Raw genomic sequence first — 18041 nt, 5'->3', positions numbered from 1 at the left:
TACTTGGTTGTATATGCCATTGGATGTTAATGCGTGAAAGCCCTTGTGTAACTACTTAACACTGTTGCCAAAGCCAAGACTCCCAAAATCATTTTTGAAGATAGGTGATAGCCAGCAGATTCTTTTTTTTTTTTTTTTTTTTTTTTTGGGTAATATTTAAATGAATAGTAAAAGAACTGCATGCATGATACGTTAGTTTGGCCACTTTTTAACTTTAGTTAATGTTTTGCAATTTCTTCTGTTGCATGATCACACTGGAAAGAAACTTCTGTTAATTTGTTCTTCTGCTTTCCTAACCACGTTGATTTGACAGCCTCTTCATTGCATTGGTGTAAGCTGTAGCATTAGACAGGGATAGCAGAAGAAAAGGAGATAAGCAGACAAAAGCAACTCTAACTCTAAAAACATTTAGCCTTCTACAGTGCTGAGCGCTCAGTAGGGAAATCCTGCCATTTCTTGCTTCTTACAGAAAAGGACTAGCAAACACTTTTTGAGCACTTGGAGTAAAGTATGAATTGATTATGTGCTAGTAATGACATATGCCTATAATCCTGGAAGTAAATTATGAGGTAACTTTGGGATAACAAATACAATGCCAGTATTACATAAAACAAGATCTTGCACTGATGAAAGGAAACATCTTGACAATTGTTTCATAGGCATAAGCTTTTAGATGATGATGCAACTACTTTTATCTTTCCTCCAGTGGCATCTGACACCTTGTGCAATTTCATTGCTAAGTTCCTTCTGCCTTTCCCCCCTCCCTTTTCTTCTTTTTTTTTTTTTTTTTTTTGCCTTCTTCTTCCTTTAGACACAGAACCACACATCAAACTACCCCGGCTGGCACAGCACCACAATTGCTGACAGTACCAGGACCAGTGGTGACAGTGCACCTGCTTCCTGTTTGGGGGAGCATCACCACTGTACTCCATCTCCACCGGTGGATCACGGTTGCTTACCTGAGGAAAGTGCATCCCCTGCCCGGTGCATGATTGTTCACCAGAGCAACATCCTGGATAATGTTAAGAATCTCTTAGAATTTGCTGAAACACTCCAGTTAATAGACTCCGTAAGTAGACTCGCCGCCTCAGGTGGATTTGTGCATGGTCAAGGAGTAAGGGGTGAGGAGCTGGGATTGTCCTAAGTGTGGTTGTTGATTTTTTCCCGAGTAACTTCGAGTTGCTTCAGGATCTGAAGCTTATCTTCTGACATGACAAAATGCAGCTGCTTGTAGATGAAGCCCTCAAGCATGGATTCATAGGCTTTTTTTGGGTGTCTCCCTTTCCTGCTATATCTTGGAATGGGAGTGTTAGTTTCGGCAAGGTGCACAGTAGGAGCTTGAAACAATCTCTCACTTTTAAGTCTGCTTAAAATACAGAGATACCATGAAAAATTTTAAACAATGCGATCCTATTTACTGATATTTACTGAAGTGACACATGCCATAGGTTTGGGTGTGGCTGCTCATGTATCTGCATCATTTTCTAGAATTTTTAGTTACAGCCTCAATAGCTGCTTTTCAAAGTTTAAGGGAATTGTCCTGGCATATGTGAAGGACTCTAAACACACATTTGAATGTCAAGTACTGACTGACATTGACGTGGACCTGTTGTCATTGCAGTCTCTGGGATGCTACATGTAAAGTAGCACATTGAATTACATTTGTTGGTGGCAATCTCCTTCAGAAGCAGAGGTGTCTGCTTCATTCGGTATCATTTCCATTTCAGCACATCCAGAGCAACATTGCATGTTAGGAGGAGGCCAGTCTTGGTCTACAGCACACATTTTTTTGTAACAAAAGTCACCATCATCATAGCAAGCAGAAAACACTGGGCAAGCAAATAGTAAGGACATAATCTGACTCATTTGTTAGGGACTCAGTTGCCAGCAACACTACTAGGATGTCAGACAGTTTGATAAGATCAAGGTAGGTATTGAAAACGCAAATTGTGTTCACAGTGTTGCTGCTCTCACGAACAGGGTCAGGCTGAATTGAACTGGGAAAGACTTTGTTGTTGTTGTTGGTTACAAACATATCCTAGCGCTGTATTTTCATGAGGTGGCACTATACACTGTCTTATAGCTCCGTGCCTCCCACGTTGTTTCAGGATCCTTCATCATGGGGTGATCTCAGCAGTTTTGAATTCTTTGAAGACACAGACACTCCGGCTAGCAGAGCTCCCTCAGGCAAAGCCGCGCAGCTTCAGCAGAGAGGGGCCAGTGCTTGTAGACCGCAAGGACAGCCCACCACAAATTTGAGCAAAGTCATGTCGAGTCAGGGCTCTCTTGGCTCACCAAAGACCTTATCTGCCTCACAGGGCAGTGCGGCTCCGTGGCTCCTTCTTCGCAAAAGGAGAGGGCACTGCGGCCCCTCAGCCAGTGGCCACGGTAGCACCTTGGTCCGAGCTGACGTCAGCAGCTCAACTCCTCCTAAGCGCTCCCCTGTCAAAAGCCTGCCCTTCTCTCCCTCGCAGGTAGATCAAGACTTCTGCACAGATGTTACTAATTCTCAAAAGTCACCCCAGTCTTAACAATTTAGAAACTAATCCTTTGGAACAAATGACTAATTACCGTTGTGCTTGTTGATTTCACTCCGTGTTTGAATCTTCTCACTGCTGCTAGTCTTCACTGCTGAGTTTAGTTAATCAGCAAGCTAACTGTTGATTCGTGACTTTTAAATTCATCTGTGGGACTTGGTTTTTTGTGTTTTGGTTTTTTGCCTTTTTGGATCTTTTTTGTAGGGGAGTGTGACTTCTTGCTTTACTCTTGCTGCTAACTCCAGCTACTAGACTTTAACATTTCTGATCATGTGTGATACTTTCCATCTCTGTCCACTTACAATATGATTCATTGACCTAGAAAACCCCAAACTGCATTTAAATAGCATTCAGGTTGTGAGACAAACTGACAACAACCAGAAAATTCAAATCAAGCTTGCCATCCTCTACCCAGGCTGTGAGAGTTGGAGTGGAATAGGAATGAGAAGGAAAATGGCCCGTTAAAATGGCCTGGTGTGCACTTTCAAATTCCTGATGATGGTTGCTTTGTTTCACAGCTGTAGCACTATTTAAAAGTGTTTTGGATTTTTTGTTTGTCTGTGTTGGTTTGCTTTAGTCTTTGATGTTAAAGAAACACTATTTCATGTAGGAAAAGTTTTCATGTCATGATTTCTTGCTGTATTTCCCATTACCTATTAGCTATTTTAATCATGTCGTTTTCCCAGTGAAAGCCAGATTTTCTTACACTTTTATAAAGTGACAGAATCTAGAAGGGAATACATCAAATTGTTGTCAGAATAAAGGATACCACTATGCTCACAGATTTGTAGACTAGAAATAGAAACAATATTTTAGGTTACTAGGTAGAACACATGCAAGAGCAATTTCCTCCAAACAAATAGTGCTGCCTCTTTTTCGGTCAGCTGTTTCCATTCCAAAGTATTCCATGCACCCGTCACAGGTGGCAGCTTTCATTTTATACTCTGAAAATGAAGTACTTTCTTTTGAGAGACATGATAGGAAATTTATTTTCCTGTCATCAACACTTTCCCTGCCCTGAAAGCCCCTAGATGCCCCATATAAATATTTGTGGAATTTAACCCTGTTTCCTGTGGGTTTATTTTTGAACATCCCTTGCTCGTTTTCTCCCAGTTTCTTGGGCACACTGGTCTTAATTAAAATTTATTTGGAGAAAATCCAAATCAGGCTCTGATTTGAAAGTGGTGGAAAGTTTTCCTCATTGGAACAGAGTGTCATTTCCTTTAGAATTTCCCCCTCTAGTTTTCTGAGCCAAACCATTTAGTATTTTTTCACAATGTAGTCCCACATACCCCTGCTCACATCATAGGGTCAGGAGAGTGACTCGTGTCAATCAGAAGAAAACAATTTATTTTTCTTTTGTTGAATAACATCAGCTTAAGAGGTCAGCCGTGTAATCTGGATGTTCCTGTTAATTTTTTCTTTCTTTTAATTTTTTCTTTCTTTTAATTTTTTTCTTTCCTGTTAATTTTTTCTTTCCACACGTGCAGTTCTTAAACACCTCATCCACTCACGAAAACTTGAACCTGGAGAACCCTGCACTTACCTCCACGCCGGTGTGTGGCCATAAGATGGCAGTTACCACCCCGTTCCACAGGGACCAGGCTTTCAAAGCTCAGAAGGAAAACCATGGGTAAGTCTCTTGTCTTGTTGAACTCACGAGGGTCCACATCTTCAGATTTGCATGGAACCAAAGCAATGGGTCAGCACATGGTTTAGGCTGTAAGAGGGTGGGTTTAGGTTAGATACAGGGAAAGAATTCTTCACTGAGAGGGTGGTGAGGCACTGAGCAGGCTGGCCAGAAAAGTGAATGGCCTATCCATGCATGAAGCCCTGGGCAACTTGATCTCGTGGAAGGTGTGCCTACCTGTGGCAGGGTGTTTGAAACTATATGGTCTTTAAGGACTGTTCTAGCCTAAACCATTCTATGATTCTCTGCTTCCTGCAGAGTTGTTTGCTCACACGTTCAAATTTTTCTTAGTTGGGAGTAAAACTTACGCTTTATGACTTCTGAGGTAGGTTATAAACCCATGCATATAGGTTCACCAGTTTTTAAAATAAAGCCATTGCACTTTATCACAGTCAAACAGATGTTCTGCTGTAAAAGCAAAATGGATTACAGGATGATAGGGAAATATTTTCTCAAGTCTTACAACAATACTGCCTGTGTATGCATGCATTTCTGCAAAGAGCTAGTATTTCCAAGCATCTTCCTTTAAAGTTCCTCTCCTTCTTTTTAAAGTTTCAGGACTCCAGCAATCAAGAGGTCGATATTAGAAAGCTCTCCAAGAACACCCACTCCATTCAAAAACGCACTTGCAGCTCAGGAAATCAAATATGGTCCTTTGAAGATGCTGGTAAGAAGGAAACAATGATAAAAGTTGCTTTGATATTAGTGCAGAGGGATGTTCTGGGACTTGGATATAACGTTTCTTTCTTTCAGCCTCAAACTCCAACTCATCTTGTAGAAGATCTGCAGGATGTTATCAAGCAGGAGTCGGAGGAATCTGCAATAGTGGCTGGGCTACATGAAAGTGGACCCCCTTTGCTGAAGAAAATCAAACAAGAGGTAAATCTCAAACTTACCTGAGGCAATTTAATTCGGAACTCTTTGCTGAGAAACTTACAGCAATGCCTTTTCTATTAAATAGCTGTGTCTGTTTTTCTTTCATGTGAGCCCCAAGATCCTAGTGTCGGTTCCATATAGTACACTAGGCATGTCTAATTCATCTCCCATTGATTTCCATAGAAGTCTTTCTGCTGTTTTCAGCAGGGGTTTGCTTGGGCCGTTCTAATGCAGTTTTCGTTTGAAACTTAAAAAGAAAAGAAAAATTAGACATGAATTTGGATTGAATCTTTCAAATATTGGTGAAAAGTATAGAAGAACCCCATGGGGACCAAGCTCCATGGAGTGACTTAGAAACCTGAACATTTGAGGACATTGCATTATATTACTTTGTCACTAAAGTTCTAAAAATACATTTATTCTCAAACCTTTCTAGGGGATTAAACTCCTGAATACTGACAGAGCACTGAGTGCAAGTATTCAAAGTTTTATTAGATGGGGATTTTTTTTTGAGAACCTTGAACTTTTTTCTTCTGCAAAGAGCAAGGCTGCTGTAAAAGATGTTACTGTAAACATGCATTATGCACCTCTGTGAAGAATATTTGTTCAATTTGTTAAGCAACTGACAGAAATCTCCTGGTCAGTTATGTGGTGGTTGAATCACGCCTTTTCTGCTTTCAGGTGGAGTCCCCAACAGATAAAGCCGGAAATTTTTTTTGCTCAAATCATTGGGAAGGAGAAAACCTGAACACTCAGCTCTTTACACCTGGGTCTACTATGGAAGATGTGCCAGTAAGTATAAGTTTTCACACCATTAAAGGAATTCTTTGTTTTACATCCCTGTTCGATTCTTAAATGCAAGAGAAAGAGAATTATTTTTCCTGATTTTCTTCACAAGTAGGTTTTATTCCTTATTTCTATGTCATTTTCCTCTACTAAGCATAAAAAGCAAAATGCTACTCCTAATTATCGCTCTGATGCCTATAGAAGGTTTCAGAAGTTGCAGACGTTTTGCTGCCCACAGACTTTGAAGAGCGTGCACTTGCAGCATGCCTGCACCTGTGTGCAGAAATTACTAGATCGTGGAGTTAAAAGGTGGTGAAAGGGAGAGAGAGACACTCTCTCTTGGTTTTTGCAAAGGAGACCTTGCACGAGCACAGTTCCCTTTGCATTGCCAGGGCTGATGGACTATTCAGTGTTACTCTTACTCTTGAAATTGGGATTTTCACTGGATGGAAGACCTTTGCACAGGGCAATGCTCCTGCAAAGCCAAGTCCCAGGGACAGGCTGAGGTCTGCTCCACATCTGTGGCTGTGCCCAGTGCAGCAACTTCTGCACTCAACCTGAGTTTACTTACAATACATTCCAATTCAGGTTGTTCTCATGAGTTGCTGAAAACTTTTTTTTCTTTTTCTGTTCAGAATCTTCTTACCAGTTCCATTTTAAAGATGCCTGTGTCTGAAGATGATGACAGTTTTCACAAAACAGTTGCAGTACCTAGAAACAGGCCACTAGCTAGTCCTCTACAGGTAATTATTATTTGATAAAAGTGTATAAAAATACATATATGAATCCATATATGTATATATATATATACATATATATATATAAAAATGTATAGCTTTCTCACAGGCCAATTTTAAGTTTTGAGTATAGAAGAATGAAATGTTCAGATGAATGTGGCTGAGGAGCATGAGGGCACAGGGGCTGCAGCAGAGCCAGGAAGCCAAAGAGGGCCCAGCCCTGTGTGTGGGGTGTTGTAACTCAGCTGGGTGCAGTGTGGAATTGGTAGGACTGAGAACTAACGTGGATCAGAGGGGTTTTTTTCCATAGGCTCCTTGTAGGTGGCACTGCTGTTTTGGAGATTTGAGCGGTGTGGTGGTGGCCAGAGCTTGTGAGTGGCCTTGGGGTGAGAGGAGAGACGCTGGCACTGCCTGCCTGGCACAGACGTGGCCAGTGCTGCCCATTCAGCCCAGCACCAGGATGGCCTTTCCCCAGTGAAGGCTAAATGTGTAACTGTTGTAATGCAAGTCACGTGTGAGGTCGGGGTTTATGTGTCTGTGCTTTTGCCAAGAGTTAACAAACACAGACATTTGCTGTGCTTTAAAACAGGGGCTGATCCAAAGCCCACCAAAGTCATTGGCAGCCAGTTTGGCAGCTCTTGTGTACTTTAGGTGAAACCCACAGCAAGTCATTCAGAAAACAAAACATAATTTCTGTATTTCCAGGGTAGATGACTAAGTGATTTTGTAGCCCTTCTCTACATAGGAGAAATAAAGGAAAGTGTCTCATTCCCCAGGGTGAGTCACTGTCAGGAAGGAAATTGTAACTCCATAGTTCCTGACTTTCAGACAGATAGTCCACATGGCTAATCCTTTCTTTCCTCCCTCTTTCCAGAATTTACATTAGGGCTTATTTACAGTAGGAAGGAATGAGTAAAGGCTGGTTTTGATTAGGCATTTCTAGCCAGGCATTAAAAAAGGAGATAGTAAAATTTTACAGGTCCCCATTTGGCACAGTTTGCCATGGAGCAGGCTTGTATTTTTTGCTGCAGAATCATTTGATGAAAAACAGCTTTGGAGAGCAGGGACTAGGACTCCCCTTGGCATGGGAGCATCTGTAGGGGCCAAAGACTCACACTCAATATTGTTTATCTGCTCTTCCCTCATGAGCTGTGTTTCTTGGCTGCACTGTGGTAGGCAGCCAAGAAGAGGGTTTGCAGGTCCACTGCCCCTGATCTAGGGCAGGATATAGGGGCTGAATTCACACCTGCCTCGTGGCAAAGGAGCCGAGATCTCCAGGTTTGCTGGGGGCTGCTGGAGCTCCCTGGTGGGTGCCTGGGAGGAGGCTGCTGGTCCCCAAGAGCTCAGCCCTGCTGTGTCCCCACGGCCATACTCTGGGCTCCTTCATAGATTTAGGACAAGATTTTCAGGTAGCTAAGCAGCATGGACTGTGTGTTGTCCTGTTAGTGGTAGTTGCCTGCACTCTGGCTGTAATAAAAAAGAAGGATCTGAGAGGTCTGTAAAATAGGATCTTTTGATCTTTGGTGTACCGGTGTTATGTTTCCTGCTATCTAAAAATATTTTCTTTACAAGCTGCTATAAACGAAAGGGCTTGTTTAACCTTCTGTCCTCACTCATGCTGATTTTGTTCAGGAAGTTTACATGAGTCAATTTGTGGATCATTCTGGATTCAATTCTTCAGTCCTTGCTCAGGAAAACCATGTTAAAAGTCAGGTGTGCTCATTGTTTGGATAAAGAGGACCTTTTCTTAAGTAGGAACTGGGTTAAAAAGGACTTCCTAACTCCTCTCAGTGTTTAAAGTGTGTTGAACTGAAAGGAAAAAGTAGTTGTAAAAAGCCCCAAAATGAATAGTAGGCAGCTTCTTGGTGTACTAGTATGAAGGTAAAATTGTTCTCTCTGCTGGTGGAACATTGAGCTTTTCAGCTGAAATGTAATCTTAAATGAAGAATGAGGCTTGGGGTTTCTGTGATGGTGGCACAACAGCTTTTTCAGAATGAAATGCAGACTTTTTATAACAATGCAGTATTGTCTGCCACTGGCTGCACTCTCTGGTTTGGACTTGGTGTGGTGGTTAAAAGGAATGGTAAAGCTGCTTGGCTTCATGTCAGAGGGGAGCAGTCTGGGGCTTCATGTCAGTGGGGGCCCCATGCAGCTCGAAAGGATGTGTAGTCTGGCTCTGTTTCACACCAGAAACTGCTGCTGCTCTGTCCCTGATGCTTCCCCTCCTCCACCCCAGTGTTAGTGGACTCCTGTGACTTGGGCATAGCATGTCTAAAGGGTGCCAAGCCATGGAAAACGTTTGCCTTTGTGCTTGTTGTAGTTTTTACTGTTTGCTTTCTGTACATGACCAGATTTTAGCAGGTTATTGTCCTATGCTTTCTGCCCTTCGTGGTTTAGAGTTTGGTGTCTCGCCCTCCTACATGAGCACATGCATGGACACAAGCAAATACTGGACTAAATCCACTGATCCCATGAAAGTAGACATTAAGCATGAGGGAACTCATGTGGGTGAAATTTAATTGTGTCTGCATATGTTGACATTGCTGCAGTTAATATTTTGGGCCTGATCCAACTGTTCTTACTTAGGCAAATTCTCATTGACTTCAGTCCAAGAAAGAATTACAGCAATCTCTGTGCCTTGGGATCTGTGCACGGAAAAGGAAGAGAGAAACAAAGACAGCACTAAACTTAGGGTTTTTTAATATGCTTGGTTCCTCAAATTCCATTTTCTTTTAAATTTGAACTTAGAAAAGAGGGAGGCAGTATATTTACCAGCCCACAGTTTTCCATTGCTTTCATAATTTGCAATACATTTACACAAAGATATTTGGCTAGGGATAAACTGATCAAAATCCTTGATTACTTATTGTTTTGCTGTTAAACTCCAAGGAAGGCAGGAGTAGCAAATGTTCAAACACATCTCTAATGATATTTTTTACTGCATTTTGGTACACGGCTGATCATATGCCATTTAGTAAATATCAGCTGATGACCGTATCAGATAGCACAACATGATTCACCATCACTTAGCAGGAGCAGCATGTTGCATCATTTGGCATGTGAGGTCAGGTAGCTCCATGTAACCCCACTGGAGTCTGGTGCTGTCAGTGTTGTATAGAGCAAAGGGAGGAGAAGCCTCCATAGACCCAAGGGGAGTTTGGACTTTATCCTCATTCAGTCCCCTGTTAAGCTTCCCCAAGACATTGGATGGAAAGGCAGTTTTGTGTAAGATCTTTCTGGTAAGGTGTGGAGGTTCAGCCACCTCTTCTGTCCTGTGTGACAAATCTCATGGCTGTGCTTTGAGTATTATCAGACTGGCAGGAACAGGAATGTCTCTCCTGCATGTTGTCTTGAGGTAGACTTACTCTCTATTGCATGGATCCCAAATATTTCTGCTTTGCATTCGTGGGGTTAGTTAAAACCTCTATTTTTGCACCCTATGGTTTTGTCACTTAGTTGCATGTCAGGGAGATTTTGGTCTCACTAGCAACTTTTCCAAGGGTTAAGATTTTGTGATAACATACTCCAATACCAAGACAAAAAGATGATCTGTACTGAGCATGTGCTTGAATTTTGCCTTGTAAGAGGTTACATAAAAACCCCCTCTGTTTCTGGCCCTTCCTATGTAAAAGTTAAATTTTATTTCACATTATGTTCTGTAGGAGTAGCGGTACATAATTCAAACTATCCTAACATAGACATTTTAACAGAAAGAAAAGTAGGCTAAATCACAGACCTTCCACCTAACCCTGCAGGCTATCAAAAGACACCATGAAATGGAGCCTTTTAAGAAAATAGCACTGCTTTGATATCTTCTTCCCCCAGTAACAAAGGAAACAACACAAGGTAGAAGCCCTGCAAGCTAAAGAGAATGTTCTTCAACCCCTAGCTCCTGTCACTTTCCATTTTTTTAACCACAGACTGACACATTGCAGCTCGAATTTCCTGACTTTCGGCGGTTTATGTAGCCATTTTCTTCAAAGAGTAAGTTTAAAGGATTTTAAAACAGTTACTTGGTTAACCTTTTTTCAAGTGCTGGAGCTGTCATGAAGCTTAATTTTCTCCGTTTAAAAAAGTGAAATGTTGCTTTATTTGCAGCTGCTTGTAAGACAAAATGGCCAGGAAGGCAGCAGGAGGCTTTCTCTGTTTTTCCTCCATGGCTTTTTGGGGGAAGAAGGTCCTGAAATCTCACACTTTTCTTTGTTTAATCAAAGGAGAGGGGGAAGCACACTGTGTTTGAGATTTGCACAGCAGGGGAAGGTAGCCCCACAGGTTTCTCTCACTCGCACTGCCCCTTCTGTCCCCAGTGAGTGATGAGCACAGGAAGGAGACAGGCTTGCCACAGCTGAGGGAGCCACAGAAGGTTCAAAGTTGCAGGCCAGTCATTGCATGTTTTCCTCCCAGGTCAGCAGAATTTGGGTTGCAAACAGATTGGAGACAGCTGCCCTTAGCTGGTCATGGTCTCTCTGGGAGAAAAGTGACAACTTAGCTATTCGTCACATTTGCAGCAATGTGCTCTGACCTGTGGTGGGAAAAAAAAGAAGATTACTGGAGAGGGGAAGAATATGAGTTGCAGATGTTTAGCCCACTTCCATATCTTGTCCATTCATCTTACTTGGAAAGCTCATACATCTTCAGCAGGAGTTCTACCTGAGCAAGACCTTCAGGGTTAAATGCCATCAAATAGCTCTTCCTAGCTCTGGTATCATGCTTATAGCAAAAGCTGAAAAGCTGGACCATCTTATTCTTTCACATTTAGCAAGCTGTATTTCTGAGCAGCTTGGAAAGCCCCAGAGTTCAGGAGAAGTCTGTCCTGTGCCCCAGAGGAAAGCCAGCAGCAGGGGTAGAAATAGTGGTCTGTCTTGTCAAATGAGATAAAAAGGTAATTTATGGTCACTTTAGTTTTTAATTAGTCTTTACTGTCCTGCCAGTTCTGCATCCTTACAGAATAGAAAGCCATGTTATTTGTATGCTGTCTATTGTATTCTGCTAGGACATTGTTTTGTTTAGTGCATTGTTTTACTGTTTCAGGAGTGCTGCATTTTTGTTGCAAGCCTTCTTTTCAGTGGCACATTCTGCAGACAATCTATACCGTGTAATCTAAGGGAAAGCTGGCAAGAAATCCAGCTTTTTGCAGCAGGGGAACACAATAAGAGACCTTCTATTAGTCTGAGCATTTAAAGTATTTTTAAGACACTAGCTTTTTAAAAAATATTTTTAAATACTAGCGAAGTTTGGCTAAATTAGTGGTGGTGTTTGTAACACCACTAGCTTTGCTGGAGTTGCTGAAGCTACCTCCCAGCAGAGCAGAGATGTAAAATCTGTCTTCTAACACAGTTCTTTGCCCAAGGATTTCTACTAGACTTTCATCAGTTTGGGAGCTCGGCACTGCAGGACTGCAGCAGTGTTTGGTTTTGGCATTGGCTTCTAACACAAAAGGTGTTGTAACACAGGAACTTTAAGCTATAGAGACAGCACATGAAAAGGCAGTCTGGGCTACAAGAGCAGAAGGACTAGTTCTGTTAGAAAAGCAGCTTTCCATATTGTTTTCTTCCCTTACTCTGGTCTGTTTTCTCTAGATGGTCCAAGTTTTTATTTAAAGTGCTTTAACTGGATATCCCAATTACAGCTTTGACAGTTTGTTTACAGTTCACGTTTGCCTGAGGGCAGTTGAAGGCATATTACAGGATAAATAAGGTAGTTTTGCTGCCAGGAGAAGGATGTACTTGTAGGATTATTGAGGTTAAAAAAAAAAAAAAAGAGAGAAAGAAAAAGAAAAGGGACAGGGAGATTGGCATAGCTGGAATTGTACCATGGATCTGTAATTTAATCCTATGGGAACTTGTAGTACTATACTTTCTTCTCCCCCTCCACTTCGTGATTTAACTTAAAGAGAGAGACTGCTGTGTTTGGAAGAGAAAAACACAGTGGAAGTACTGGCTGAAAAGGTTTAAACTTTTTTAATTGACAGCAAAATTAAGATTGGTCTTCTACCTGGTGAGGCAAAGAAACAATTGTGTATGTGGAAAGAATTTACTCTGGAAATCACTTTCACTCCCCACTGGCTAGGAATTTAGGTGCCAAAACCAACACTTCACTCTTAGATGAATTTAGGCTGGAAGAATCCACTGGATTAATGAAAACATGTCCATCAATTTTGGTGAAGTATGGATCAGGCCTTCTGGCTTCTGGTTACTTGTTTCCCTCCATTGGTTTGCAGAGTTAGACCTGTAAATGTGGTCAGGAGGATGCAATGAGCATTCTGCAACAGGAGTGTTCTGGCTAGGGTTTCTGTGCTGGTTTCCTGCATGCCTGTAGCCTTCTGCCTTGGGTCTCTTCCTTCTGATACATTTGTTGGGCACTGCCACTGTCCTGTGACAGAGCCCTGTCAGTACTTACTGCGACACTGGTGTGGAAGGGGACATTGTGGGATCCCTTTTTACAAGGAGATCCCGTAGCTCTGTGTGACCAGGCCTGGCAAGGCACTCTGCCTGGGTTGTAGGACCCAGCACTCCCTGCCAGGGAGGGAAGGAAAGCTGCTCCCATCAGGATGACTTTCACACGTGCCTCCGGCACGGCGCTGCAGGGCTGGCAAGGCACAGGCATTGTGCTTTGTTTTGTGTTGGCTGCCGAGAGTCAGGGCTTCAGACAGAAAATGTTTATTAAAAATACCCACTTAAATGTTATCTGAGTTCCCCAAGGGTAGAATGGAAAACTGTGTTAGTAAATATGCTGCATCAGAAAACATACTCCTTTGGCTCCAGTGCTTCTTTCTTCACTGGAGCAGAGCTCTCACCATCATCAACGAGATGCAAAGTTAGCCTCTTTTTGTAAGTTTGTCACAATAGGGAGGGGGGAAAAATGTAAATAGTGTAATTTTATGGGAAAAAGAATACATGGATGAAAACTTTTCTGTCCCTACAGCAGAGCTGAAGCTGTTTCAAGCAGGCTCAGGTGAGGGGTGGAGCTGGTCCTGTGCTTGCTGTGTCTGCTGCCCAGTGCTCCCCGGGGCAGCCAAGCCCAGTGGGAGGGCAGAGGGTTACTGCCTGCCTGAGCAGCTTCTGCCACACTGACATCAGGTTAAAGATGAAGACCAGGCTTTCCATGGAATGAGTGACATGTAGCAGCCTGCTGAGATGTTGGTGATATCAGGATACAGATTTTTTTTTTCCTACTAAGCACATGGCTGTTAATACAAAGAGCTCAGTGTAGATACTAACAATTAAGCCTAATTTATGAAATAGGGACACTCCTTACCTGAAGTTACTTATAGTTTTCAGAAATTGACATACTGTGACAAATGGACTTTTCCTTACTTATTTTCAGTTATTTAAGGGACTGCTGATCTCTTATTTCTAGACTGGTGCATTGAAGCTTTGGTGGATCACAGGGAAATACTGGTTAGACACATATTTCTGTCCTTGGAAATTACGGATATGTGGGAGCTATCAGCTGCTTTTGACGTATACAGAACAAATCCAACTTCTGAGTAAAACCAGTGGCTTTATACCAGGCATTAATTTGGTTTCTCATGCAAATACCTCTAAAAGAGCAGGGGAAAAAATGCACAGGTGCCTGAGTCCCACTGAGGATCAATAGGGAGTTGTAGGTTCCCAGCTCGTGTAGGTGCCTTTGAAAAAGTGATGCTGGAAGCTGTTTAACCAAAACTTAAAAGGAGCTGTGGTGTGTTGCATGGGGGTCTGTGGCACACAGAAAGTGTGTCACACCTGCTTTCTGGCATGTGCCCTCATCTGAGCCACAGCACAAGGTACACAGCTCTGGAGAAGAGGTATGTGGCATGTCTGTTCACTTCACAGATGCAGCTTTCCCACAAAAACTGCAGAAACTTAATGATTTAAGTTTAACCTGACCTGGTTCTCCTTCTGAAAGGGAACTCCTACTGAAGTTGAGCAGTTTTGCTTGCAAAATGGCATCCAGGAGAAGAGGCAGCATTTGGAGCTTCCCTACAAAGAGAAGAGAAAGCCATGTCTAGAAGAGCCCAGCAGAAGTCTGTAGAGGACTAACACACTTGCTTAGTTATTCACTGGGTTTGTCCCCTTTAGACTGCAAGCCCTCCAAGGCAGGAACCTCAGTCCCTGTGTTTGTGCTGGTGCCTTGATTAGGGCATGTTACGTGAAATTATCTGTATTTCATAGCTGCCCAGCCTTTTATTATCCATATGTCTCAGATAACACTGTTTACAGTCAGAAGAACATTCTGTAAGCATTTAGGCCAGAGAATAATTTAAGGATCCTCTTGCAAAGTTAGCAGCTAGAAGTTGGCAGAAAGAGCCATGGGCACGCCAGGACAATTCTGCTCTTAGCAGATGGTTTGCAGTCCACTAATTATGATTCATCCGCTGTCCTAGAGGTTGGGAAGGCTTTGGACATCTCTTTGAGCAATGTAGTCATTGTGCTGCAAAGATGATCATTTTCAAATGCAATGGAGAACCGAGAAAGGCTTCTTCCGACTTGTCCTTTCTGGTGGATCCTGAGCATACACCTTCTCAGTATTCAGCAGTGCTGGGATCCTCTTGTGGAAGATAAGCACAATTGTGTGCAATTTTGGAATGCAGACTATTTGTACAGCTAACTGTGTGATAATAGAGGTTTTATTCAGGTCTTAGAGAAAGCTTCAGTGTGGAAAGGCAGACACACTGGCTAAGTGAGAGAGTTCAATAGAAAAAAATAAAAGTGTGTATCCTGGTAAATTCCAGGAGCTTTGAAATTTCATTGCTGTTTATAGCTCAAGGCAATGAGAAATGTCTCACATGTGTAGTGAGTAAATAAATAACAGCGCACACAGCCCTCTGCAGATAGGTTTATCTCATTTCAGCATTATACTAAATGGTGTCTGCAACCTCCATAAATACCACAAGAAGTGAAATGGCTTACACGATAATTAGAAAGCTGTTTCTGCTGGGAGCCGAGCCCCACTCCCTCCTCCTTTGCCAGGGGAGCTGAGCTGTTGGGCGGGCGCCGATCGCTGCCCACAGGTGAGAGCAGCTGGGAGCGCGGGAATCCTCGGCAACGCTGGGCAGGCTGTGGAGCTTGTCAGCTCCCTTTAGGGAGCTCTGGGACGCAGCAGCTGCATTTTTGGATTGGAGGTTCAGCAGGAATTCGTGCGTGGTCATAACATTGAATATTTTAACTGTTGGCTGTAGCCTGTCTGTGCTCTGGTGACTGTAAAGTTGGCCTGCCAAGTACATTCTCGCTTAGACCTTCCTGAAGGATTAAAGGCAAGGCTGTAGCTGTGGCCTTATAGAAAAGACACTGTCTGAGAGAGAAGTAGGAAAGTTTGGATGCCCTGTGATGTCCCATCTGCCGATCATCTGGTCCTTCTGCCCCTTTGGTCGCTAACTGAGAAGTCAGGGTGACGTTTTTTGCCCGTTGTGCTGAGATTTCAGTTTCTCAGGGGGCAGGACAACATCCCACTGCCTGTTCTTGGAACAGTTAATTGCGAGAGTGCCCAGCTTTGGCTGGAACTATGGATAAATCACACAGCATTCAAACTGAATCTCTCTCTCTCTCTTCTGATTTAGCATCTGAACAACACCTGGGAGCTGGCGTCCTGCGGGAAGATGGAGGATCAGATGGCTCTGCCAGATCAGGCACGCAAATACATGGCCACCTTCCCCACCCGGACTCTGGTGATGTGAGAGGGTCGGCGCACAGAGAAGCATTATGGTTTTGAGAACACTTCACCTCCGCTGGGAAATTCCTGTTCCTCTGCATGAGAACTTTTCATGAATGGGAGAAGAGCCTATCTTTGTTGTGGTACAACAGTTGGGAGCAGCAAAAGTGCATTTAGTCACTCAGCATATATATTCTTGTTGGATTTCACCCAACTTAAGAGTTTGTGTTTTTTAATGATACTTGCCTAAATTATTAGGTATTGAGTTTGAATCGGTAATTAATGATCTTAAGTGCAGTCCTATAATAAAGATAATTTTTCTTGTACTTTTTGAGATCAAACAGACTTAATACACCAGTATTGTTATTTCAGTGATGTGCTAGTCAGGGGTGGGGTTTAGTTTGTTTCTTTTTTTATTTTTTATTTTGTTTTGTAATAATAAAAGAGCAGGTACTCACAGATATATTTTAAATCACTGAACAAAAGTAATTGGTGTAAAATACCGAAGTGAAAAGCATTACTACAAACGCTTGTCTGTGCAAAAGGGGAAAGCTGATCAAGATCGTGAATGCTCAAACATCCATGCCTCTTGAAATACTCCTTTCTGTTTTGGTTCTAGGCCATTATACATTGTGTGTTTCTGTTGGGGAGGGGGGGTAATTAGCTTGCTTTAAAAAATATTACTGTATGAAACATAGATTTATGAGAAAAATTATATTTTTATTCAGTAATTTAATTTTGTAAATGCCAAATGAATACTGTGTTTTGCTGCTACAGACCTTAGCGTGTAGACATGCTGCTAGTGTAAAAGGAGCAGTAGAGCTTTATATGGAAAAAAACAAATGTTGATGTTAGCTAATTGACTATGCACTAGCATTTCAGACCTTTTTGTTTAAATTTTTTTTAACATCATTTATATTTTTTCCCCTTTTTTTTATAAGCAATATTTTTGAACACTGTTCTTGGGAGATTTTTCTTTGTGTGGATGTGTTGTTTTGTTTCCTATTGGTTTGTAACAGCATGCATTGCACCTTCATATGTTTGGGAGAACACTGTCTTGTTCATGTTGTCTCTTTTGTTCCATGTCTAGCTAGTTGTTCCCTAACTTGGGTCTTGTGTACTGAATCAGGTTCTTAGAAATACATGGTTCTTTGTACTGCCATATCAGATCTTTATTGATATGGCAAAACACTGATTTTATTTTTTTATTTTTTTGTGTTTTTATAACAGCCTCTGACTTTGCTGCCTTAATAGCATTTGGTGCAGCTTTATCTGCACTTAATTTTTTATACAACAATGTACTGCCTTGTAGATAAATAAAGTGTGCTCTTTTTTTACTTAAACCTGCGTGGCCTCCTATTCTCGTTTGTCTTCAGTTTTTTGGCAGTGGTGTTAATGGTGACAATCAGGCCAAGAATGTTTTTCCCAGCACACTTAGATAAGCAAGAAATAGCACACCATAGCCTCAAAATCCTCGGTTCTCATTGCTTGTTAAGGAAGTGGAAGGAACACAGCACAAAACAGTGAGGACTGAGCATGTTGGGGTCTCAGGGCACATCTCTGTTGACACCAAAGTCCAGGTCAGCTTCAGTCTGTGCGAGACTCACTGCACCTTTTGTGCAAAATGCCCTTATCCCACAGAGCTGGAGAATTTATCTTTTTCATCTAAGGACAATCAGGTCAGAAACCAATTGAATAAGAGAAAAATATTCTGGAGCCTGTGGAACAGGCTTTTTTCCATGCTTGTCTTAAGAAAACAGAGGTGAGAGTGTACTTTGAAAC

At 42.2% G+C, this 18041-nt stretch overlaps 1 protein-coding gene across 3 annotated transcripts in view; it reads left to right on the top strand.

The window, feature by feature from the left end:
• The window catches only part of MYB (MYB proto-oncogene, transcription factor), a 28199-nt gene extending 10597 nt beyond the window's left edge, over positions 1 to 17602 (top strand). Inside the window, exons 9-16 of one of the 3 annotated variants that reach the window (XM_059842041.1) lie at positions 812 to 1069; positions 2109 to 2474; positions 4028 to 4170; positions 4780 to 4894; positions 4981 to 5106; positions 5785 to 5895; positions 6525 to 6632; positions 16168 to 17602. In XM_059842041.1, the coding sequence (XP_059698024.1) occupies positions 812 to 1069; positions 2109 to 2474; positions 4028 to 4170; positions 4780 to 4894; positions 4981 to 5106; positions 5785 to 5895; positions 6525 to 6632; positions 16168 to 16284 (1344 nt within the window). In that variant the 3' untranslated portion in view covers positions 16285 to 17602. The remainder of the gene's footprint in view (positions 1 to 811; positions 1070 to 2108; positions 2475 to 4027; positions 4171 to 4779; positions 4895 to 4980; positions 5107 to 5784; positions 5896 to 6524; positions 6633 to 16167) is intronic. The other 2 variants (XM_059842040.1, XM_059842039.1) reach the window with 2 other exon arrangements.
• The last annotated feature ends 439 nt before the right edge of the window (positions 17603 to 18041 follow it).

This window comes from Haemorhous mexicanus, chromosome 3 (genome assembly GCF_027477595.1).
Source record: "Haemorhous mexicanus isolate bHaeMex1 chromosome 3, bHaeMex1.pri, whole genome shotgun sequence".
Lineage (NCBI taxonomy): Eukaryota > Metazoa > Chordata > Aves > Passeriformes > Fringillidae > Haemorhous > Haemorhous mexicanus.
Note: the sequence above shows the minus strand (reverse complement) of the source record. Positions and strands in the feature narration are given on the sequence as shown.